The 24,981-nt window shown below is 41.0% G+C and overlaps 1 protein-coding gene across 1 annotated transcript in view; it reads right to left on the reverse strand.

The window, feature by feature from the left end:
* Positions 1-24,981, reverse strand: part of rpa2 (replication protein A2) — a 41,266-nt gene that overhangs the window by 8,587 nt on the left and 7,698 nt on the right. The window contains exons 4-6 of the mRNA XM_042740414.1: positions 2,395-2,508; positions 1,370-1,444; positions 878-994 (exon numbers count right to left, since the gene is read on the reverse strand). Of these exons, the coding sequence (XP_042596348.1) occupies positions 878-994; positions 1,370-1,444; positions 2,395-2,508 (306 nt within the window). The remainder of the gene's footprint in view (positions 1-877; positions 995-1,369; positions 1,445-2,394; positions 2,509-24,981) is intronic.

Below are 24,981 nucleotides of genomic sequence, written 5' to 3' on the forward strand. Positions count from 1 at the left end.
TCATCTTCAGAACACAAATTAAGATATTTTTGATGAAATCCGAGAGCTTTCTGGGCCTCCACAGACAGCAACACAACTGACACATTCAAGGCCCACAAACGTAGCAAGGAGATCGTTAAAATAATCCATGTGACATCAGGGGTTAAACCGTAATTTTACAAAGCTATGAGAGTCCAGAGAAAACAAAAATAACGACTTTACTCAACAATTTGTCTCCTCCGCGTCACCCTATAGCGCCATTTTGGAGAGTATGACATACGTAACAACGTATGCAATGTTTGTATGCAGATACATTGTTTACATTTAGATCAAAGTGTAAACAACATAAACAGCATATCCGCATACATTGATCACGTATGTGATGCTCTCCAAAATGGCGCTATAGGGTGACGCAGAGGAGACAAATTGTTGAGTAAAGTCGTTATTTTTGTTTTCTCTGCGCACAAAAAGTATTCTCATAGCTTTGTAAAATTACGGTTGAACCCCTGATGTCACATGGTTATTTTAATGATATCCTTGCTACGTCTGTGGGCCTCGATCGTGTATCATTGTGGTCTTCGGAGGCCCAGAAAGCTCTCAGGGTAATTACAACTTGAGTAATTACAACATTTTTGGGTGAACTATTCCTTTAATGTCTCAGGACACAAATCTAAGCAAATGATCATTAAGACTATTTCAGATATTTGAGGCTTTTTATGGGTTCAAATTCTAAGCAGTACATTCTAAGACATAAAGGACCTGCAGGAACCCTGCATTAGCTTAATTCATAACCAGCTCTATCATGCACAAATAAGCATATCATAAATGTCATCTATGAGCTGCAATGTAAGAGAGAGAAAAGCAGAAGTGTAGGGTGAGAAGGATATGTTAATCTCACCATGCTCTGTGGTTTGCTCTGCTGCATGTGAGCGTTCACAACCTCCAGCATGTGTGAGGTGACTTCATTCATGTCCTCCAGCACTCGGACACTGAACGCAACCAAAGACCGGTTATTCTGCAACGAGACCAAACACTCCTGGTTGGTGTTTTATACACGATTCACAAATATATTACTGAACATGTTTAGGGAGCTATGACGGATGGAGACCAATGGGCAAGTAGGGTTACTCTGTTTCAACATAAACACATAAATAGTGCACAAGGGAGTTCCTCCCCAACAGTCTTCCGGCAGAGGAATATAAAAGGTGATACTAATTGCATGAAGTAAAAAAAGATTCTATCATTTCTCAAACTGCAGAATGCACAGGAAATTATATTTTAATTAAATAGTGCAACAACTCCATCCACCCTTCAACTTCAACACATATAAAATATATTATTTTATATATAATTTAATTCAGATTTTCATTAATTGCACAAAAGTTCTCACCTGAAAAGAGCGGAGGTTGCCGGAGACTTTGACGTAGGAGCCTGGAGGAATGACTGAGTTATCCACACCCATGTCCTGGAAAAACAAAAAGACTTATGAATAAATATATGAAGGTTATTAACCTCAGAGTTCCCAAACTTTCTGATCAGTCAATTTACATGACATTGGTTTCTAAATAAAGACATTTAAACTATTTTATCAGGGTTTCTGCAGGTTTGATGATGGTAAATTTAAGAGTTTTTAAGACCAAGTAAGGCTAAGACATGCGCACGCACACACACACGCATGCGCACACACACACACGTGCACGCACGCATCCACAGCTTAAGGTTTGAATAGCTCTGCTTCCAAACACAGGAAAATGTGAATAACTTTTGCTGTACCTTCTGATCACACTGAAAAAACCACACTTTAATTTTCTTCCTCAGAATTTTTCTCTCTTTTTCCAGTGCAAATATCTAAAGATTCTGAAGATACAGTTACTTTAAGCATAAAGACAGAAAATCAGAAGTCTTGTTTTATGAGAAACTTATCAAAACGAAGCGAATTAATGATTTAAACAAGTGTCTGACAATGGGCTTAGAAAAATCCACTTAATTCAAACAGAAAATAAGGTTCAATGCCCCAATGACAAATATCTGTTCTTGTTTGAAGCATAAACTCAATTGTGTTAAAATTTTCAAGAAATTTGCATCTCAAGTAAATGAAAGTACCTTGATTTAAGGATGTTGATATTTGTATTACACAAAACAAAAATACTGAGAAAAATATTAATTTTTGTAATACATGAAATATTTATTGCTACGACTACTTTCTGCTCCAATTAAGATTTTTTAAAGGCTTTTAGTGCAAGGACAAAGTGCGAATTAAAACTTAAGTCCATTTTAGGACCTGCAGAAACCATAAAAGTTGCACTGAAAAGAACAATTTCTAGCTTATCTAGCAAACAAAGCTGAGGATAACAAAACAAATCTATTCACTATAGAAATGCCCATGAAAATGCTCAAACCCATCTAAAGCAGTACCTCTGTGTCGATCCACTGCTTCACGTCCATGGGAGCCGCCGTCATGTCATCCACCTTATACTGGATGTTGATTGTGGATTTATCAGTGTTTCTGATCACACCAACAATAGTAACCTAGACAAATCCAGACGGAAAAGCCATCAAGTCACTTGACAAAGACAAAGATAAAGGGCCTATGTGTAAACACAGAGAAAATGCTTGCATAAGTATATCAGCCATGACCACTTGCACAACTGCTTTCCTGTTTCACCATCATGACCCTTGTGTGTAGGACCCTATGAAATCCGTTTTATTTTTACCAAATTCCGTTTTTTTCCCCGTTTTAATTTTTCTGGATTCTGTTTTTTTCAGTTTTAATTTTTCTCAACTCCTTTCTAATAGTTAAACTAAAATGTATTTAATCAAAAAGCATGTCTAATTAATCAAAATCATGAAACCTATACATTTTCACATCAATTTATTACAAGTTTAAAAATTACATGTTTAGGGTCCTATGAAATGTTTTATTTTTTCTCACTATATTTTGTATTGTTACCAAATTCTGTGTTTAAGCATGTCTAATTATTTGAATGCATTAAAAAAAAAAAAAAAAAAAAAAAAAAAAAAAAAACTTAATTTATTCTTTTTTTTTTTCCGTAAAGTAGCATTATTTTTTTTTTTCCTCAGAAATTCTGTGAAATTTTTCTGGTTATCAAATGAAGGCAAAAAAATATTAATTTCCTTTATCTTTTAATTACTGAAAATTAAGCAAACTTTTATTCCTTAAAAAAATAATGTTTGTTTCATTTTAGTAGTAGTAGGCTGTGTACATTCTACTGAAAAATATTCATAGACACAATGTCTTCAAATTAAACCGGACTTTTATTCTAACGCAATTCATCAACAGAAACGCAGAACATGCAGAATTCATATTTAAATCGACTTTTGCGGCTTAATACTTACATATACTAGTTGATATCGTGATTTGACTTGTGTAATGATCTACTTTTGATTAATTAATTCAAAATTTTACAAATTCCGTGACATTCCGCATTAAACTGTGAATTACGTTTTTATGACTGGATTCTGCATCGCGGAAATCATAGGGCCCTGCTGGCGTTTATGTTTAGAGCACTTAAACAGAGGTATTCATGCAAAGACATTATTATTTCTACTTTTTACAGCTCTCAAGTGATGCAGACAAACTTGTTTAACACAACTTTTCATATTTTGAATTTTAAGTTTTTATATTTTATTACTTTTAATATTTGTAATTATTAGGAATAGATTTAGTCGCCAAAAAAAAGTGTGAAAAACATGCTGCCTTTCATTTCACTTTTATACATGTTTGCAGTGGTCTTCAGATCATCAGTGGTTTTTCTGTAATGTAAGAAAAGAACACATGCACATGGTTGACAGGTTGGGAAGACTCTGTAAACCACTGGGCAGAAAATGCATTGATTTATAGGTGCAGTAGGTAAATTTTACCGTCATCTAGTGGTGATCTTGTGAACTGCACATAGAGAAGCTACAGTGGCTGACTCAGGACAAAAATGTCATTGTCAGTCAGCAGAGAGTGAGGTTTCTTTACAACGGAAAATTAAGGAATTATATTTACTCAATTATTCAATGAAATTAATATTATTGCACAAGATAGCGACTTCCGTGAAAAGGGACCCCTGGTGCATGTAGATAGAAATGGCTCATTCTAAGGTAATAAAAATATAATTCATTATGTAAGGTCTTTATACACCTCTAAAAACATAGTTGTGCATATTATTTTGTATTTCTATCAATAGATCCTCCTAAATATTACACGCTGCACCTTTAAGAGAAAAGCTATTAGGGGATTTCAACTTGATATTTGTAAACCGTGTTATGGAATTTTTTTAATTTTGTTAATTTTGCATTGATTGCATTAATATAATGTAATACAGTACAGGTCAAAAGTTTGGAAACATTACTATTTTTAATGTTTTTAAAAGAAGGTTCTTCTGCTCATCAAGCCTGCATTTATTTGATGAAAAATACAGAAAAAAAAAACAGTATTTATTTGATGAAATATTACAATTTAAAATAATTGTTTTTAAATTTATTATACTTTAAATTATCATTTTATTTCTGTGATGCAAAGCTGAATTTTTTAGGATCATTATCACATGATCCTTTAGAAATCATTCTAATATGATGATTCATTATCAAAGTTGGGAAACAGTTCTGCTGCTTTATATTTTTTCAGAACATGTGATACTTTTTTAGGATACTTTGATGAATAAAAAGTAAAAAAAAAAATAATAAAAAAAAGAAGCTATGTTTTTAAAATATAAATATTTTGTAATAACAATATACACTACTGGTCAGTAATTTGGGGTCAGTAATTTTTTTTTTTCTTTTCTTTTTTAATAAAATCAATACTTTTATTCAGCAAGGATGTGTTAAATTGATAAAAAGTGATAGTAAAGAAAATATATTAGAATATATATTAGATTTATTTTTTTTTTTATTTTGAAATAAATGCAGTTCTTTTTTAACCTTTTATTCATCAAATATATTAGACAGCAGAAAACTGTTTCCAACACTCATAATAAATCAGAATATTAGAATGATTTCTAAATGATCATGTGATAAGACTGGATGTTACATGTGACACTGAAGGCTGGAGTAATGATGCTGCAAAATTCAGCTTTGCATCACAGGAATATTTTAAATATTTTTTTTAAAGTATATTCAAAAGAGAACTATTATTTTAAGTTGTAATAATATTTCACAATATTACTGTTTTTTCTGTATTTTTGATCAAATAAATGCAGGCTTGATGAGCAGAAGAGACTTCTTTCAAAAACATTAAAAACAGTAATGTTTCCAAACTTTTGACCTGTACTGTACATATTACATGGCATACAACTGTTGAATGTATATTTTTAAACATGCAATGATCAAGGTAGTATATATAGTCCATAGGAACATTGAGCTCTTTTATGTAACTTGTGCACGTAACTGCTTTAGGCAGAAAAACGACATTTAAGGGGAAACTGTGTTCCAGGGACGGGCAGTTTTGAGAGTAACCAGATATCTCTGTTCAGTACCATGTATTATGGGGTGACGTGCACTGAGCAACATGATTGGCTCAAAGTTCCTAATCTGTCCTACAATGTATCTTTTTACATAGTATCAAAAGTTGGTCTGTGTTATCTCTTTGCACAAAGACTCAAGCTGTGTATAAACAAGATCATTCTTTGCAGAGAATTAAAGCAAGACAAAGACAAAACTCTGTTTGGTTTTTCATTCTCAGTCTCTACAAATTGCTACTGAATTAGAATTTCCACAACAAATGGATCTAAACCTCATGAAAGAGTGACACTGCAACCGGACAGCCTGGACGAGGATGAACTGGAGGGAGGAGGAGAGCACGTAAGAGCTTTCCCCAGGATTCAAGTGGCTGGGCCGGAAGGGACTGTGATGGTTTATTGGCCATGGAACGAGAAGGACTTGAAAGAGGCTATGACACACTTGCCTCACCTCAAAGACCCTGGAGAAAAGTTTGCAAACGATTTGGACATGTTTTGTCAAGAATTCAGCCCCACTATGCAAGAACTGAAACATTTGCTTATGCTCAAACTGGGGGTAACAGCCTGGCACAAAATAAGACCACATTTCCCCACGGAACATGCTTCAAAGAAGAACGTGGACTGGAATCACGCCGACAGTGAAGCATATCATCAAGCAGTGAAAACACTGTGTCTACGGATCAAGACTGACTTTCCAGTCAGAGTGAACAACACCAAAATCATGCAGAAGGGGCAGAGGACAAAGACCATCTCAGATTGATCCAGATGTGTGCTTTTACTGTGGGGAGAGGGGACATTGGAAAATTAACTGTCCACATTTGATCAATCAAACGGCGGCTGGACCAGAGAAAGCTAAAGCAGACTGACAACAGAGACTTTCACAGCAGAAGCTGAGAAGGAGGGGGGAGTCGGGAGCAAAGTCCACCAAGGCCACTCATCAGAAACAGATAAGAACAACACACACACACACACACACACACAGTCTAACCCAGCTAACAGCAATGAAGAAAATATGCTTGCACATATTTCCGCCAAGCGGCAACCTCCCTCTCTCTCTCGTGAATCCAACAAGGAAGTGACTTAAACTGTAATTCGTCAACTGGCCGCTAGAGGCTGGCTGCAAAAGAGAGTCAATCCCAAAGACTCCCCATGTTAAAATGCCCAACTTTACAGCAGAAAAAAAAATGTGTTTACAGCCTGGTTCAAAAAATGATTTTGGTCTATATAGCTAATTTTACCCTTCATGACAACTGTGAGGGGGGTGAATTGTTTTTATAACTCGTCCATTTAAATTATATTAAGCCTTAAAGTTCTGCATAATTAAGGGCGAGACTGTTCAAGTTTATTTTATTTTACTGTTTGCTTCGCGATGAGAGGAATAAGACATAATTCACCCCAAGAAGATGTGCTGAGGATTTGAGTTTTGGATTTCCTCAGAAAAAAGAATGAAGCACTTTATTCAGCAGATATCATAGAAAACAGAGTAAGTCTTTTATATATAATATATATATATATATAATATATTATATATATATAATATTATATATATATATATATATATATATATATATATATATATATATATATATATACTTTTATTAGGTTTCACATAACGTGTACACATTTTACTAGTTAGACTTTTTCCAAACTATAATTCCTGACTAAATGTATAATCAAGTGAAACTTTATGAAGATTCATTCACATCATCAAAATGTTCTACTGTACTACTAGTATCAGTGACCATCACAATAATGTTAATAATGCAGTTTATCATTTAGTTTATTTGAGAGCACAAACAATATACACTTTGGAAATGCTAGTTACGTGATGTTCATTTATATATTTCAACATTACACAATACCAGTCAATACCAGTTCCCTTTCGATACTTGACTCATACTGCATATGGGGAAAAGCTCCTTTTTTCCTCGATACTGAAGCCTTTTTTCAATAACGCAGTGCAACTGCACTGCCATTGGTTTAATCTGTAAACTTTTTTAAACCAATGACAGTGCTGTGTAGCTGCGTGAGCCTGTGGCGATGCAGCGCGCCAGTGCCTTTCCAAAATGGGGGGGGTGAATGGCTATATAAGCAGGCAAATCGACAGAGGAAATCAGATCTCACTCCTTCAGCGACGACTTCACTTCGCAGGATCCCGACCGAACGCCTTCGCAGGAACGAGCTCTCGTCATCGAAGAGGCACCGCAGCGGATCAGCTGAGACCGCTGACCGCCTGCAGCACCTGTGCTCTCGAAGACAGCCGCTCTTCAGCACCGATTTAGGGGCGCCCGCTTCTGCTTCCGGGTGCTTCTCAGCGATCTCCTGCCGCTATCTGGCGATCACAAGAGCATTTCCAGCGGTTTTCACCGCTCTAAAAGAGCGATTTCTAACACCGTTTTAACGGCGGCGGCCATGCCGCGCCACGTGGCACATGCAGAGCCCCTCTGCATGAGGATGACGGCCATCCTGAGTGAGTCTTCTGCCTGAGTAAAGCCCACGCTGAGGCGTGTGAGAGCATGAGTCTTGCCTCTCTGCGCTCGCAGATCGCTTTCTTTTATGAAAGTGATCCCGCCCCTCGCGCCCCCCTGTCTTCTTCCTCCCGCGAGCCGGCCAGGAAAAGCTGGCGGGGAAGAGGGGCTCAGCGCCCGGATTTGGGTGCGCTCACGCCGGCTCATCACCTGCGTGCCTCACCCTCTCCAATGAGAGAGCCGTCTCCTGTCCTTTTCTCACGCCCAGAGCAGCGTCCCTCGGCTGAAGCGAGTGGCCTAGTCTCTTTCGGGGGATTGCAGGATGAGCCGCTTGATGACTCCATGTCACTCGTGGCTTCTGAAACGGAGGATTGGGCCGGTGATTCTGACCCCACCAACCTGCCGTCACTGGAGCCCATCGACGCCAGAGCTGGGAGTGATGCCGAGCTTCTCCGCATCCTCTCCAAGGCTGTTGAGGAGCTTAATCTGGAGTGGGCTCCCCCTGAAGAGCCGACGCGCAGCAGGCTGGACGAGTGGTACCTGACAGGACACCGCCAGGCCCCCCGCCAGCGCTCTGCCCCGTTCTTCCCTGAGGTTCATGATGAGCTGACCAAGTCGTGGCGCGCCCCCAACTCGGCCCACCTACGCACTTCCTCCTCTGCAGCTCTCAGCTCAGTAGACGGCTCTCAGGAGAAGGGCTATGAGCAATTGCCGCCCCTGGACGAGGCTGTGGCTGCTCACCTCTGCACACCACGAAAGCCACAGCCCAGGCCATCGGACGATCCATGGCCAACCTGGTTGTGCTGGAGCACCACCTCTGGCTCAACCTAAGGAAAATTAAGGAGAGCGACAAAGTGGCCTTTCTCGACGCCCCAGTCTCTCCATTCGGTCTATTCGGGTCAGCTGTAGAAGGTTTTACAGAGCGCTTCACTGCGGCACAGAAGTCGTCCCAGGCCATGCGACACTTCCTGCCCAAGCGCTCCACCTCTGCCTCGAGTCGCCTCAGGACTGCGCCGACTCAGCACCAGAGCAAGCCTGTCCCTTCTACCCCCCAGGCGGCGCCCCCTAAGGAGCAGCACCCAGCTCGCCCTGCTAAGCGCGCTAAACCGCCTAGACGTCAGGGTCCCCGGCAAAGGATTGTGCTGGACCCGACGCCCTCTAAATCCTCCCGATCGTTGGGGAAGAAAGAGGAAGGGGCAAAGTCCCGCCGCGGCTGGACCACCCCAGAAGCTTTCTCACCTGCCTGCTATGCGACCTGGGCCCACCGTTGTTGCGTCCACGCAAAGCGCCGTTATTATGGTGAACAATAAATATTTCACATTTTCAAAAAGAGAGCAGTTTTCCTCTTCCACACTCGTCAGTGTTCAGGCCCCTAGTCAGTGGCCTGCCACCCGACACTATCCAGCCTCTTGTCACGTGGGCCGAGGCCTGGCGGGCCATCCCCAGAGTGTCCAAGTGGGTGTTGGGGATAATAAAACACGGCTACTTCACTGCAGTTCGCCCGAAGACCCCCACGTTTCCACAGGATGATTCCCACTTTGGTAGAGCCGGACGACGCTCAGGTCCTCCACACCGAAGTGATGACGCTGTTAAGGAAGGGAGGCATAGAGATAGTTCCTCCCTCAGAAAGCGGATCGGGGTTCTACAGCCATTATTTCCTTGTCCCCAAGAAAGATGGTGGTCTCAGACCCATCTTAGACCTCAGACTCCTGCACCTCTCCCTCATGAAACGGAAGTTCAGGATGTTGACATTGAAGCAGATCCTCACGCAGATTTGCCCCGAGGACTGGTTCTTCTCGCTGGACCTGAAAGATGCTTACTTCACATCCAGATAGGCCCCCCATCACAGACGATTCTTGAGATTCGCGTTCGAGGGTGTGGCTTACCAATATACAGTCCTTTCCTTTTGGGCTGTCTCTAGCTCCCCGCACTTTCACGAAGTGCATGAACGAGGCACTTTCCCCTCTGAGACAGTTCAGAATGCGGATTCCCATCTATCTTGACGACTGGCTCATTCTAGCCCAGTCGCGAACCGAGCTAGACCACCACAGATCCATGCTCCTGAGCCACTTAGAGTGCCTAGGCCTCAGGGTCAATTTTGCCAAGAGCTCACTGCTCCCCAGCCAACGTATTACGTTCCTGGGAGCGGTTTTCGACTCAGTCCATATGAGAGCCGTCATATCAACAGAGCGCGCTCTGGTACTTCAGCAGCTCGCGGCCTCTGTCAGGAACAAAGCCTGTTTCCCTATGAAGTTCTTTCAGAGGATGCTAGGGCTGATGGCTACCGCCTCCCAGTTTTACAGCTCGGCCTCCTACGAATGCGGCCCCTGCAATACTGGCTGAAACTCCGGGTCCCACCTCATGCTTGGCGGCACGGCCGCTTTCGCATCAGGGTCAACCACGGGCCTGTCTAGCAGCCCTGGAGCCTTGGATGAACCCTGTTTGGTTCAGTCGTGGAGTACCCCTGCAGGCGGTTTCCAGAAGGACGGTGCTCTCAACAGATGCGTCCAACCTGGGTTGGGGTGCTTTGTGCGAGGGCAGACCAGCCTTCAGCTCGTGGTCGCACGAGGAGAGCCATCTCCATATCAACTGCTTCGAGATGCTGGCAGTAGAACGAACCCTTCAATCCTTTCAGGCGATCCTGAAAGGGCACCACGTCCTAGTCCAATCAGACAGCATGACAGTGGGTGTCCTACATAAATCACCAAGGCGGCCTTTCGTCCAGCCGCCTCTGCGCACTGGCAAAGCGCCTCTTGGAATGGGCATTACCCAGGTTGCGATCGCTCAAGGCGATGCATATACCTGGCAAGACGAATCTGGGAGCAGACATGCTTTCGTGGAGCAATGTCCCCTCGGACAAGTGGATGCTCCATCCCCAGACGGTTCTCAAAATCTGGGAGATTTTCGGGAAGGCAGAGGTCGACTTCTTGCGCCTAAAAAAAAAAAAAAAAAAAAAAAAAAAAAAAAAAAAAGAAAAAAAAAAAAGCAAAAAGCAACTCTCATTGCCCAACTTATTTTTCGAAGGACACAGATGTGCTGGCCCACGACTGGCCCAGCCTCCTTCTTTATGCTTTTCCCCCGATCGCTCTGATCCCTCAGGTCATCAGAGGAGTCAGGGAAGACAGGCACAGAGTCCTCCTGGTGTCCCCACTCTGGAGGAGCCAAGTTTGGTCCTCAGAGCTATTCAGGCTTTCCATGAAAGCCCCATGGCCGATCCCCCTGAGGCGGGACCTCCTCTCTCAGGTTGATTCTGAAATGGACATCCAGGTGTTTGTGATCTGGATGTATGGTGCCTGATGTGTGGGTTTTGAATTTATCGGGGAAGCAGGGTCTTCGTTTGCTCAGGCGAGAGCCCCGTCTACAAGACACCTCTATGCCCAGAAATGGTCAGTCTTCGTTGACTGGTGCTCAGCACGAAACGAAGACCCTGTTAAGTGTGACGTATCTCCGATACTGTCATTTCTCCAAGAGCGTCTAGACAAGGGTCTCACCCCTTCCACGCTCAAGGTGTACGTAGCAGCCATCGCAGCATTTCATGCTCCTATCGCTGGCCAATCAGTGGGTCGAAACAGCCTCATTGTGTGTTTCTTGAGAGGTTCTAGGTGGTTGAAGCCCCCACGTCCTCTCACCGTTCCCACTTGGGACCTTCACACGGTCCTTGGAGCACTCAAAGGACCTCCCTTTGAAACGTTGCGGTCAGCTGACCTTCGGCCCCTAACGCTCAAAACCGCTCTGCTACTTGCTCTAGCATCAGTCAAGCGTGTTGGCGATTTGCAGGCCCTCTCGGTGAGCCCTGCATGCCTCGAGTTTGGGCCCAATGACTCGAAGATCATTTTAAAACCCAGGCATGGCTACGCCCCTAAAGTGCTCTCGACGCCGTTCAGAGCACAGGTAATTTCCCCTCTCAGCTCTGCCTCCGTTGTCAGGTGAGCGAGAGCTGGATTTACTCTGCCCAGTGAGGGCTTTGAGGATATACATTGAGCGGTCACAGCCGTTCAGGCAATCTGACCAGCTTTTTGTCTGCTTTGGTGGCCGCACCAAGGGGTCTTCGGTCTCAAAGCAACGCCTCTTGCGTTGGATAGTCGAAGCTATCGCTCTATGTTACTCCTCTATGGGCCTTCAGTGCCCCATAGGAGTAAGAGCCCACTCCACTAGAGGGATGGCCTCTTCATGGACTTGGTCTAGTGGTGTCTCCATCAAGGACATCTGTGAGGCGGCCGGCTGGTCCTCGTTGTCCACTTTTGTCAGATTCTATAACCTGGACATCCCGACCTTGCACGCTCGGGTTCTTTCGGTTTGATATGACGGCCTCTATCAGACTCCGTCATCATACCACCTCCAGGGAGCTAGCTCCCTCTTAGCAGTGTTGCGTCAAGGGTTCGAAGGCTCCGGCCCTCTCACTTATCCCCTGGACCCCAGGGTGTTCAAGATAAGTCTTGTCGTTCCCTACCGTGGCACGGCGTGGTTGAATTCGTTCCCCATACGCAGTATGAGTGAAGTATCTCAGGGAATGTACTCGGTGACGAACGTAACCTCGGTTCCCTGAGATACGGAACGAGTACTGTTATATGCCGTGCCACAAGGCTGCGGCTTCAGTGTCGTCGCTTCAGTCGAATGACCTGATTTCCTCTGGCGATTTGCCTGCTTATATAGCCATTCGCCCCGCCCATTTTGGTGGGCTTTGGCACGCTGCATCGCCGCAGCACTGTCATTGGTTTAAAAAAAGTTTACATATTAAACCAATGGCAGTGCAGTTGCACTGCGTTATTGAAAAAAAGGCTTCAGTATCAAGGAAAAAAGGCGCTTTTCCCCATACGCAGTACTCATTCCGTATCTCAGGGAACCGAGGTTACGTTCGTAACAGAGTACGTTTGCTAAAGCAGTAATATTGTTCAATATTTTTACTATTTAAAATAACTGCTTTCTATTTTAATATATTTTACAATTTTATTTATTCCTGTGATCAAAGCTAAATTTTCAGCATCCAGTCTTGCTGTTCTTTTAATTTATCAAAAAAACCTGAAAAAAATATTCTCAGCTCTTTTCAACATTAATAATAATAATAACAATAAATGTTTGTTTTTTTTAGTAGAAAATCAGAAAATTTGAAGGATTTCTGAAGGATTGTGTGACTGGAGTAATGATGCTAAAAATTTAGCTTTGAAAGTCAGCTTTGATTGTTCCTAATAAACTATTTAACTGCACTCACAAGTGAATCTCAAATTATTTTGTGGGATAATTAAATATATTCTAAATAAACAACGAACATAAAAATATTTACATTTATTTTGTCCTCACATTCTTTCTTGTAACTCTTCCCTCTCGGTCACTCACCTGCCTGAAAGGCTCATTATGCAGCTCATTATGCGGGTCTCTGTCTTCTCAGGTGTGAATCACACAAATATTCATGATAGTTGACGCCTACTCGCATATGCCCTTTTGAAACAAAAAGTGTCTTAGAAATTTTAAATTAATCTATTGTTTTCTGTGAGCGAGTAAACAATATGATTTTCACATAATTTGAAGCAAAAATTCTAGGCTACAAGCTCCAGGTTTGACAGTCTTGTGAAAAAATGTTCTGTATGTGTTTTATGACCTCATTTCAGTGACTTCAAAATTTTTGTTTTTCACTAACCAGGCATAAACATTGTTTTCTTAAAAACACAATCATGTACATACATGCTATTTACATATTATTGTAGCCCAGTTTGTACTGAATACAGTGTTTTCAGACTTTAGCCATGCATATGTTTAGAAGCAACTGAAAAAAGCACAAAAGTCAGGGCATGTCAAAACTTCTCCAGGCCCCCAAAACCCCCTTAAACCTCAGAGGGTTAAAGCTGTACGCACAGGTCTGATTTATGACAACACACTCCTTTCTCTCAGCAGAGGAAGTAGAGACTCATGCAGCGCTCGAGAAAAAATAAAAAGAAAAGTCCCTAAAACACTTTGCCCTTTGTCCAAATTTGACGTGGGGCTGGTTAAACATTGTGAACCAGTTCAAACCACTCCAAAATCGGATTATAGACCATGCAAGCCTCAGTATCCACTGAAAAAAAAAAAAAAAAGATTATGGAGGGAATAACACCAGTTTTTGAATCATCAAAAAAAGCAGCTTGGGTAATTGTGCCCTGTGAGGATTCTCCTGTGCGTACAGCTATTTTCCCTGATAAAAAGATAAAGAAAAATGCGAACAAGACACTGTAAAGTCCTCTTATAACTGTTGCCATCTGGTCGACGCTACAGAGCTCTGAGCACCAGAACAGCCAGACACAGGAACAGTTTCTTCCCTCAGGCAGTCCATCTCTTGTAGAGCTTAGATTCTCTGCCCGAGCCCGAGCCCGGACTCGACCCGACCCCACCCGCGGGCCGGGTCGGGCCGATATTTCCCGCAACCGTCCTCGGGCCGGGTCGGGTCGGGCCCTTGATAAAGCACATCACGTGTCATGCGCAGCGTCTCGTCCACTCGCATTCGCAGTCTCGCACGCGTGACGCATCACACCTGCTGTGCGTGCTGTACTATTCAGTAGCTTAAGTGCCACATGGAGCTTGAAGAATCAAAGAAAAAAAATTAAAACAGGGAGAATTAACTTTGAGCAAGTTTGAGGAAAATCGGAGGTATGGAAACATTTTAAACTAGTCGTGGGGAGTGACAACATATGTGTTGGCTTGTGTCTCGTGCATAAAATGCGGCACGCTGCTTGCCTATGACAGCAAAAAAAAAAAAAAAAAAAAAAACCGGTCTTAGGCCATCTTTTTTCTGTGTTCATCATTGTTCACTGTTTATCTTTTTATTTTTATTTTTTAAGTTTCTTCATTCGGAATTTCAGATCCATTTACGATCCATTCAGTTATATCTGAATTAAACAAACAACGCAGTTTACATGCTTCTTCCTTGTCGTATTATTCATTAAGATCATAAATAAAAAATGCACCGCACAATTATGAACTTGATAAATGCTACAGATATGTTACTATGCACAAACAAATGCCTTTCAACTTACATGTGCAAAATTCAGAATTAAATGAATGTGCTGCAATTTGTACAAAAAGAGTCTGTAGTAGCATACGTGTTTTAGCCATTAAATAAGCACATTTAGTTTCAAGTTTAAGTTTTGTTTTGAAGAAAGATTTTCTTTAAGGTGAATTTCGTTTAGTATAAATTGTATCTTAATTTTAATACATTTTTCATCAACCCAATTGCCTGGATTTAATACATAAAAAGCAATATAGCAGACAATATAATAATGACATGGAGGCGCTGGCGCGCCACGGTCACACATACACATTTAAAACTCACCGAATTTACAAATGCACATCTTGCTTGTTGCTCACACACATATTATGTTGAAATAACAATATGTTGAAGTAACATTATTAATAATAATTAATCTTTAAGAATATTTAATTGAATGCTGAATGTTGTGCTTGTTCAATTTAATAAAATTAAAACTTTAATTATGATAATTAAAATAATTTAATATTTAATATTGAGTGGCCAATTTTTGCTCATTTATTAATAGTATTTATATTATATATATATATATATATATATATATATATATATATATATATATATATATATATATATATATATATATATATATATATATATATATATATATATATAACTGCGCAGCTCCCCCCCTGTAGCCTAAATGATCTAGCACAGCAGCACCTGCGTTAAAAAAAACATGGCGCCGCCCCTGGTTATAACGGTCCACATATTAAAAATGGTCGGGTTTATATCGGGCTCGGGCTCATAATTACAGTGAACGTGTCGGGCCGGGCCGGGCTCGGACACAACGTGCTCGGGCTCGGGTAGGGTCGGGCTTGATTTGTTGGGCCCGATCTAAGCTCTAATCTCTTGAACACTTGATAATAACTGTGAAACACACAACACTATTTATACACACATACACTTATTTATCTATCACACATACTTATTCTACACTTCAAATTTGCACATAATATACCTGTATATACAAAACTGCCTATTGTAATATACCTGCACCTACAATTTTCAATTTGTATATTGTTATTACTTACCTATTTATTTGTATTTTGTATATTCTTTTATTATGTTTTTTGTTCTGTCACTGTCATTCTGTTGCACTGCGGAAGCTTCTGTCACGAAAACAAATTCCTCGTATGTGTAAACATACCTGGCCCTAAAGCTCATTCTGATTCTGATAAAACTTCTAAAACATTTGGCTGCTGAGGGTCAAAAAGGCAGTTTGTCAAAACTGCAGTTTGTAAAAAGGTAGGTGATATTTTTAGGTCATGTCATCTCTAAAAATATCTAAAAAAAAATCTCTATTTGAAAAACGAAAAGAGGCAATTTAAAAGATTCCAAAGACTGTCATTAAAAAGCAACTAATGTCATTTTTGGGCATGTGTTCGTACTGTCGAACGTTCATTCCAAATTATGCAATTGAAGAATCACCCCCGAGCGCTTTGGCTCACAGGAAGGGCTTGCAACCACATGACAAACTGACCTGGACCACAGAAGCAGAGAAAAAAAAATTGAGAATTTGAAAAATATTGTTACAAACATCACCAACCCTGGGACTTCCAGACCCAGAGATAAATTTTGTACATACTGTTGATGAGAAAAAGGGCTTCACGACTTCTGTTCTGTTACAGGATCAAGGGGAGACCTGTGGCCTATTTTTTCGAGTAAGCTCGATCCGGTACTGATATTGTTTTACAGGATTGAGTGGAGATATTTTTAGTTTTTTTTGGAGTAATGGGATGGTTTGATGTGACTTTACTTGTGCCACACGCTGTTTCTATGATCCTGTTGGAACAGAAAACATCCCATTTGTCAGCCACCAGATGACTCAGGTACAATGCAATTTTGTTGGAAATGCCAAACATCACGATAAAAAGATGCAGTGTTAAATCCTGCTACACTGCACCCTACGAAGCAGGATGGGGAAGAACACAACTGTGTTGCCACATCTGAACAGGTCTGCACACTAAGACCAGATTTAAAAGAAACCCCCTTAGAAAATGCTGACTTAATTATATTCGTTGATGGTTCAGCATCTAGAGACCCAAAAATTGGCAAAAACAGAGCAAGTTAAGCTGTAACCACTGCATATGAAACAATAACATCTGGAGCGCTCCCCACGCATTGCTCTGCGCAAGCGGATGAATTAGTAGCACTGACGGAGGCCTGCAAAATTGCTGAAGGACAAACAGTAACCATTTACATAAATTCTCGTTACTCTTTTGGGGTCTGTCATGATTTTGTGGCATTGTGGAAACAGGAAATTTCTGAAGTCTGATGGCATGCCTGCTTAAACCATGATGAAATAGCAGCATTGTTAGGAGCAATTTTGCTACAAAAGTCAACTGCAATTTGCAAACGCATCGCACATTCCAAATGTTTTTAGGTAACAAACGAGCTGATACCACGGTGATGGTCGCAGCTATAAGAACAGAGCCTTTTTTTTTTTTTTTTTTTACCTGTGTAACAGTTAACAATGACTCATTCACACTCCCTTCTGATTCTTTCAGCTATGCAAGCTTTTGCCACAGCAGAGGAGAAGAAAATGTGTGAAGGCCAAGTGCAAAATTAAAAACAACCTTTGACTGAGTACTGAAGAAAAACCATATCTGCCAAAACACCTTTTCCCACACTATGCAAAGCTCGTACATGGCCTCTAGTTCATGTGAGTAAAGGGGGAATGTTTGATTTGCTGAGTCAATATTGGTTCACAATGGGATTCACTTCCTTTGCGGACAAGTACTGCCAATCGTGTATGATCTGTGCCACAAGCAATGTGGACAGAGGGCAAACAATGCTGCAAGTAGCACATCCACCTCCAAACTAGCCATTCAGTCATATAATCTTCGAGTGACAATGGCACACCTTTTGCAAATTAAGCCATCACTCAGGAGGGACATTAAAGAACAAATTAATGAAGTGTTGTGAGCAGACAAGATTGTCCTGGGTAAAAGCACTCCCCATTGTGTTAATGTATATGAGAACGAGAAAAACAACAAAGTCTAACCCGAGTCCATTTGAAATTATGTTTGGCAGGTCAGCATCCATTGGAGTAGGACTCGAATCCTCGACCACTGCCCTCTACAGCCTTGTGTTAAGATGACATGCTAAACTATTGTGTAAAGTTGTCTCTTGTTCTCTCTCAGATATCTCAGCCGATCAAGGATGCTCTGCCCAAGCCAGCTGTAGGAGTCTTGCATGATATCAGGCCTAGCAATTTCATGGTAATCAATGATTTGAGGAGGAATCATTGGAAATCTAAGAGGTGGAATGGTCAGTTCCAGGTCCTGCTGATAACACTGCAGTAAAAGTGGCAGAGAGAGCTACGTGGGTACAGTCAAGTCACTGCAGGAAGGTTCCAGTGCCACCAGAGGGCGACAGATCAGTAAAGTGATTGACCAGCTGCCCTGTGCCAGGGGGTAAGTCTGGCTGAATGAGGTGAACAAACATACAGTGGTGTATGGGAGCTGAACAACGCAGCAACATCACTGTGTGCAAGTGATCTGAGGTCAGTAGGGGCCAACGGATGACAGCGAGGGACTTGAGCTATTAGGAAACATACCATCTGACCACTGCAGCGAAATCTACATGACCAACTCGACAAGTGACGCAACAAGAAACATATGCATGAACTGTCTGCTTAGCATCACTTTTACACACAGTGGCCTACCACAATATCTGCCCATGTGCCTGACAACGAAGGAACCAGTGTGCTGGAAGACTGGTATCGGCTGTGTGGACGTGTCTTCACTACCCAGGCATTGGAGGGGTACGTGTGCCATGGTGGAGCTGTATGGAGAAGCACTAGTAGTCAAGGTACCTGAACAACTTCAAAACAACATTGAAAATCGTCTGACAAGAGCCAAGAGAGAGATCAAAAAGAAAGTGTCCTCACTGAAAGATCGAACAGAACAATCAATCTGGGCAAGAGACAATTATGTTCTGAGAGAACACTTGTTGTGGACTGGAACGGAGAAGTTCTGTAATCATGTGACTTGGTGTAAGCTGGCTGCAGAAAGAGGTTGAGATTTCGAGATATGAATTGTTAAGTTTCATGAACACTACCAAGGTGATGATGGAAGGCATCAAGGAGGAACTATGAGGGTTGAAGCAGACTGCGTTGCAAAACCGACTTGTCCTGGACCAGCTTACCGCATCTCTAATGCAATTAACAGGTTGACAGTTAGGGAAGTGAATGCCGATGATGACTGGGGATGGAATTGGTTTAAGGGTTTATACTAGAAAGCAGAATACATGGGGTTAATTGCGGTCTCAGCACCGGCCATGATTTTATTTTTGCTCTGTATGTGGCCTTGTGTAGTGGGAATGATTAGAAGAGCTGTAAATTCAACCATGAAATCTTCAGTAGTTCATCAGATGGTAATGTACAATTTCTTGTGTGAAAGTAAGAATAATGTGAGTTTTTCTGATGAAAATGGTGAAGCCAAAGAGATGCTAAAATCTGACACCTGCAGCAGCTCTACAGAAGAAGAGTAGTAAGTATGGCGTTATTTTTTAGTCAAAAGTTATGAGCGTGTAAGACATGCTCACGAGCACATTGTTATTTCACATGCGCAAAAATGAACCTTCAGCTGGCATGATAAAAGTACTCGCGCTCAAATTCAACAACCGAGAGGTGTACATGTAGCTGCGAGCGAGCGCCTGCCATACTCTCATAGGTTAACTCTGCTTGTACAGTGGAATCCTGCTCGCGCGGAGCGGGCTTCTGCTCGCGGAGTGCTGTTTTGCTCGCTCAGCTGATTTCTGCTCCCTCGAGTCTACATGACTTTGACAATTTGGGGGCGGAAACCAAGGAGGGCACTGACCCTCTTATGATTGGTCACTTTTACACAGGGACATCCTTGTACCTTGATTGACAGCTCTCATTACAGGAAGCACGGAGTCAAAGTATCTGACGGAGTTCAGTCATTCAGTTAACACTGCACAGTTATGGAAGCAGATTAGTCTCAAATATAATTCACGCAAAACACACAGTGGACGGAATGGCAGCGACACCTACTTAACAAAACGTAGGCTTCATCGTTCGCAAATATATACATCGATGGTAATTGATTTAACTATGATCTGCGCAGCATTTTATACGTGCAGAGACATTTTATGTATGTTAGAAAACTCATTCTAATTCATTCCCACTCTTCTTCGGTGGTAACTTAACCCAACTCCGTGCTTCCTGTAATGAGAGCTGTCAATCAAGGTACAAGGATGTCCCTGTGTAAAAGTGACCAATGACATGCAATGATCAAGGTAGTATATACAGGGACATTAAGTTATTTTATTTAACTTGTGCACGTAGCTGCTTTAGGCAGAAAAACAACATTTAAGGGGAAACTGTGTACCAGGGACGGGCAGTTTTGAGAGTAACCAGACATCTTTGTTCAGTACCATGTAATATGGGGTGATGTGCACTGAGCAACATGATTGGCTCAAAGGTCCTAATTTGTCCTACAATGTATCTTTTTACATAGTATAAAAAGTAGGCTGCGAGTCTATGTGTTATCTCTTTGCACAAAGACTCAAGCTGTGTGTAAACAAGATCATTCTCTGAAAGACAAAACTCTGTTTGGTTTTTCATTCTGTCTCTACAAATTGCTACTGAATTAGAATTTCCATGACAACCACAACCATGAATGCTTGATACAAGATAACACAAATGTGAAATGAAACATTTTCAGGATATAATCAGTGTAAAAATAATTGCAGACAATTATGCGTCAATGAGAAAAGCAGAAATCATGATCACAATTTAAAAAAAGGTTAATTGTGCAAAGAGATATTCTTTATGAAAGTTAAGACTTGTCCACGCCCTCCTAAAACGCCTAATTTAAACACATCCCCACGTCAATGTCACTGTGTGGGAAGACTTGCATAACACCGCCCAAATGTTCACGCAAAGAAAGGCAGAGTATCTTTTATTCTCTCTTTTGCCGCCGGCAACATGTTGTGGAGTCACTGTTTCTCGTTGTGAAAGCCTAAGCCTAACCCATATTTAAAAGATTTGCCACTAATGATTCAAACGCGAGTTTTAAGCAGTGTAGAGTAGCGCTTGTTGTTTGTTGTTTCTCTGATCACAAATGCAGACATGGTTTTGTGTTTACTCAGCAAGATACGCAACGCAATGTGTAAAAAAACAGTATAAGTCATTATAATTAGTAATTATTACCCCACTGGATGCAGCAAATGCCTCGTTTATAATGGGTTTTATTGGTTTTTCTCATCGTGTTGGGAGACGCTATCACAGTATGTTAAGAGGCGTAACATTTCCGTCACACGCTTGAGGCATTCAGCCAATCACAATGCACTAGACAGCTGTCCAATCAGAGCACACCTTGCTTTTCAGAACGATGAGCTTTGTAAAAATAGTCACGTTTCAGAAAGGCGGGGCATAGAGGAGAAACAATGTACATTATGTAGAAAAATTCTTTTTTGAACCTTAAACCGCATAAACACATTGCATTACACCAAATACACAAAATAATGTTCTTTTTAGCAACGTCATATGACCCTTTTAAAACATTGAATTCATATGACAAAAGGGGTGAGTTTGTTCATGTGTGATCTGTTCGGAGCATCACACACTTCACATCTCACACAATTCTCACTCACACATACTGTGGCACTGTGGTATTTTAAGGGTAGTTATTTAGAGAAGTGGTTCTATGATACACAAACCACCAAGAGCATCCTTAGGCGGTACACAGAAAAGAAAAAAAAAGTAGTTTTAAAAAAAAAAAAAAAAACATTTTATCCAAATAGTTACTGTTCTACAAAATGACAGTCTTTCTGCTCTTAAAGCCTGTGAGATTGATTTACTAAAAGAGATCTTAAAGAGTGGTCTGACTCAAGCACTCAGTTTGGGCTAAAATAATTTAAGCTTAATTGAATATAGAGCTGCAACAACTAGTCGATAAAATCGATTATCATCTATAATGAAAATCATCGACAACGATTCTCATTATTGATTAGTCGGGTCTGCCCAAAGTGCACGTCCAACTTCAGCAGGTTGCATCAAATTACAGCACTGAACAATGCATTTCTATGGACAAAAATGCATCTTAAAATAGTGGAGGAAACAGAATGAGCTGCTGCAAGAAAAGTACGTGATCCAGGCTGCCCAAAACATGAGAAATCTTTATTTTAAGCTTCAAGCTGATGCATTAGGGTAATGGCTTGCCGTCAGTCGCTTTGACAGATACGTGTGTGCATCCTCAGTGCAAAACACTTTCAGTTAACGGTCATATCCTAATCTGTAAATGTCACAGATTCACTAGAATCCACTGTTCACACAGAGCCTTTCCATTTTTGCATAAAGGCCCCTCCTGACAGTCTGCGTTAAGTTGAAATCTTTACTGAAAGAGCGTCTGCGCGGCAGGCACGCATGTTTAAACAGATGGAACACAGTAGAGGAGGAGACGCTATTCAGTGCAAAAACATGCACTGTGCTGAAATATCTGTTGTTGAACATTAAATTTATGTTTAAAAGTCAACATGCAAACACGTAAGACCTCCGTTCATCTTCAGAACACAGTTTAAGATATTTTAGATTTAGTCCGAGAACTTTCTGACCCTCCATTGAGAATGTATGTACGGTATACTGTCCACGTCCAGAAAGGTAATAAAAACATCTTCAAAGTAGTCCATGTGACATCAGAGGGTCAGTTAGAATTTGTTGAAGCCTCGAAAATACATTTTGGCCCAAAAATAACACAACTCACAATAGACCCGGAAGAGAAGAAAATGCTGAATAAAGTCGTAATTTTTGTTATTTTTGGACCAAAATGTATAATGGTTTCAGTTTTTTTTTATTTATTTATTTTTTATTATTCAGCAGGGAAATGCAATAACATTTCATGTGTCCTTTAACCAACCTCCACTGACTATACACTGACTTCATTTAACCAACTATGATAATACAAACTCATGGTTTTGAATAGTGTTTTGTCATCTGTATTCACATTACATTTTCTAAGTGACAATTTGTTCACAAATGGGAAAAAGCCACTCCGATCGCACAGTAAATTTGCTCAAAGATCGTTAACACACTGAAAACTAACATTGCCATGCCATTTTCAACACGAAAACTGGTAAAAACTTCACGCAGGTGGCACATTTGTTTGAAGGACATTGGGCAGAATGTGGAAGTGTGTTTGTCAATAAAATTTAAATAAGGAAAATTGTTTAAAAAAAAAAAAATTCTGATTAATCTGAAAAAGATAATTGGCTAACTAACCGATTATCAAAATAATCGCTAGTTGCAGCCTTAATTCAATATATACTTCTCACAGACTTTTTTGGTAAGTAAATACAAATAATGTAAAGTGAGTCATTTGTTAATGCAAAATAAAGCCCGACAGGTTTATCAGAACCCCAATACAGGATAGATTAGTTTGTATGAGTGGGAATGACAAACATTAGCACTTTCCCATCAGCTTTTTATTTTTTAAAAGCAGGCCCCCAGAGTATCTGGTTGTATGAATATCTGACCATGTAATGTCAAAAAGAAAGCCCAGAGCCTCTGAATGGAAGCATGCTTGAACTGAACTGATAGACAGAGTTTCAACGTGAGCTAAAGATTTACATTTAAAGGCCTGGACAGCAATGGATAGATGGACAATAATCTTTAGCCACTTGGCCACTAAAGTATAATATCTGGTATATGTTTTTTTTTATTTTTTTTGTCCTGCTTGCCCTTTAATCATCACTGTAATATATGTTCATTATTGTTATTTCTGAGGTTCAGTTTGAGTCAACTGTGGGGCAGCTTTATAATTTAATAACCGCAAGAGCTCTATAATATGTTTTCCAAGTGAGGGCTCACGTGGTAAGGTATTTAAAAGTCAGAATAGCTGGAAGAGCTTGCGGGATCAAACAAAGATTTAATACTAGGTTTTTTTATTTGCACTGTTTGTTCTTCCGTGTGTGCGTTCATATATGTTAAGTGGGGAAGTCGTGGCCTAATGGTTAGAGAGTTTGACTTCTAACCATAAGGTTGTGGGTTCGAGTCTTGGGCCGGCAATACCAAGACTGAGGTGCCCTTGAGCAAGGCACCAAACCCCCAACTGCTCCCTGGGCGCCGCAGCATAAATGATACCCACTGCTTCGGGTGTGTGTGTTCACGGTGTGTGTGTGTGTGTGTGTGTGTGTGTGTGTGTGTGTGTGTTCACTGCTGTGTGTGTGTGCACTTTGGATGGGTTAAATGCAGAGCACCAATTCTGAGTATGGGTCACCATACTTGGCTGTATGTCACTTCACTTTTTCACGTATGTTACACCCCCTCCCCCCTTTTTTCTTCTTCATCTCTTCAAAAGGGCCCTTTAATGGTGCTGCTGAGATGTTCTTGCCATGGCCTTCAGTAACACAGGTGGGGCAGAGACAAACTTTGTCAACTGGAATGTGCGGGGACTAAATCACCCAGTAAACAAAATCAGGTTTATATGCATCTTAAGTTGAAATCGGATATAGTATATTTACAAGAGACTCATTTGTTCAACAAAGACCATTCTTAACTTCACAGAGGAGGCTTTACACAAATATTCCATTCTAATGCTCATACATAAGAATGTACAGTTTGTTAAGGAGGCAACTGTGATGGATAAAAATGGCAGATATGTAATAATTCAGGGTAAACTTTTTAACATGCCTGTGGTCCTGGCCAATGTGTACTAATTGGGACAACGTACAACTCTTCAGTGACTTTTTTTCCACTTTTGCTTAATCTCAATACACAATCTAATTTTAGGAGGTGATTTGAATTGTGTTCTACACCCAGTTTTGGACCGCTCTAGCTCTAAAATTAATACAGCAAGTAAGTCAGCACAGTGTATCAACACCTTTCTCATGATATATGGTGTAAGTGACCTAAGCATCCTTCGTCTAAGCAGTTTTCCTTCTATTCACCAGTACATCAAACGTATTCCAGGATTGATTATTTTCTTCTGGACAGGAAGCTACTCCCCTTAATGTCACAAGTGGAATATGGCAGCATTGTGATGTCAGGCCACAGCCCAGTATCACTAAACCTTCATTTCCCAGGTAATAT

This window comes from Cyprinus carpio, chromosome B16 (genome assembly GCF_018340385.1).
Source record: "Cyprinus carpio isolate SPL01 chromosome B16, ASM1834038v1, whole genome shotgun sequence".
In the NCBI taxonomy this organism is placed as follows: Eukaryota; Metazoa; Chordata; class Actinopteri; order Cypriniformes; family Cyprinidae; genus Cyprinus; species Cyprinus carpio.